Raw genomic sequence first — 1,875 nt, forward strand, 5'->3', positions numbered from 1 at the left:
GTAGTTACTAGATAATTCTATTATTTAACTAATTAATATTATTTATAATAATTTTAATCTATATCAAATAGCTAATTTCTATATATTTAAGATAATTCTTTATACTCTTAATAAGAATATTATTTAATTTAATAATTAAATTTTGAATAAGATTTTTAAAATTAAGATTATTTATAATAATAGAGATTAAATCGTTAATAAGAAAGATAGCTTTCTTCTACTTATTAAAATAATAAATATTTTTAAATTAATCTTACTTTTATTTTATTATTTAAAATTAAAATAGAATTATATAGTAATATTATTAAGAAATTTAAAATAGCGTATAAATTCTATAATAAGATATATCTATAAATTAAATATATTAGATTTAAAATATTTAATTATCGTATTTTTAAAAGTAAATATAATAATAAATAATAAATAATATTATATATTTCTCTAGCTTTATCTAATTTAAATAATCTATATACTCTCTTTTAATATATCTAATTTTTAATTTAATTAATTTTTAATATAATAATTAATAATTTTTAAAATTAGTTATTATAGTAGATTAATCTATATTTATATCTTAAGATTTTTATTTATAATTAATTATATATAACTCTAAATTAAATTATTAATAAAATTAATTTATTAATTATAATTTTAAATAATTTATTAAGAAGATAATCTACTTAATTAATAAGATATATTAAAAATAAGATTATTAAATAGATACTTCTTTTTTAGATAAGAATATAATTAATTAATAATTTATAATAATAGAAGTAGATTATTTATTATATAAAAAGTAAATAAAGTTTAATTTAATTTAAAGTTAGAGCTTTTATCTTTTTTATTAATTTTATAATAATAAAAGTAGATTAAAAATATATAGTAAGCGATTAAAGTTCGATTTATACTTAGAGCTAAAGCTATTAGAACTAGCATAGATACGATATTAGTATAAGTGAGGTAGATAGGATAATAAGGCTACCGAACTATATATATGAAAAGGAGGCATGATATAATAGAGGATGCCTCCGCCAAGGCCCGCTAGCCATAGGGCTAAGGGGTGTATCAAGGGTACGCTCGTAATACTACCCCCCCCTCTCAATAGCCATGGCCCCCATGGCTGGTAGACCGGAGATGCACGCCCATTGCTTGCCCTGTGTCTCCAAACATCCATAGTCCGTGTAGACCTCGACCGGAGAGGATTTGCCAAGGTGTAGCAGTCGAACATCGGATGGTTTCAATTCGTTTAAAAACATCATGTCCGAGGTTTTGCCGGATCGTATACTAGTCTTAACTGTGCCATCCATCCCTATCACAGAGATCCTAGAGATATTGGCCATATCTTACCTACGTGCTAGCAAGATTCTCCGAGTTCCTCTCCTCGCCTAGTCTTCTTACCATAGTCCTTCTGCCATTGAAGAAAATTCAACGCATATATTTACCTTCAACACCTACTGGCAGCCTAACCTGGGAGCTTCACTGTAGATTTACCCTATATCTCCCATGCTCTTACCATCAAAAATTCAGAGAAGAATCGAATGTATTGAATGCCATTTAATAGCAGGCTTACTATATATGTTATCGATATGCTTAGTAAAGGGGTCGAATCGTAATCGAGTTACCGAGTCTATTCCCGCCATTATAGTAGACTTACTATACTATCGATATACTTAGTAAAGAGGTCATACGTTTACTATAGAAAGAAAGAAAGAAAGAAGTATTTTAATATCGATATAGGTGGATTTAAATCGAAATTTATAATATATTAAATATAGGTAAGAACGGAGTAGAGCGGAGAGGTCTCTAAAGTTTTAGTATTATAAAGGCGTATTTTTGCGGGGAATAAAGCGGAGAAGGATTTCTTATATTCGATAT

The 1,875-nt window shown here is 26.1% G+C and overlaps 1 protein-coding gene across 1 annotated transcript; it reads right to left on the reverse strand.

Moving 5' to 3' along the window:
* Positions 1 to 1,085: 1,085 nt before the first annotated feature.
* Positions 1,086 to 1,259, reverse strand: HO173_008247 (uncharacterized protein; the record flags this gene model as incomplete). Its single annotated transcript, XM_037310147.1, has 1 exon — positions 1,086 to 1,259. One exon carries the CDS (start codon positions 1,257 to 1,259, stop codon positions 1,086 to 1,088), a length of 174 nt encoding a protein of 57 aa, XP_037162933.1.
* Between the last annotated feature and the right edge of the window lie 616 nt (positions 1,260 to 1,875).

Source organism: Letharia columbiana, assembly GCF_014066305.1.
Source record: "Letharia columbiana isolate WasteWater2 chromosome Unknown Sc0000029_s0, whole genome shotgun sequence".
Taxonomy (NCBI): Eukaryota; Fungi; Ascomycota; class Lecanoromycetes; order Lecanorales; family Parmeliaceae; genus Letharia; species Letharia columbiana.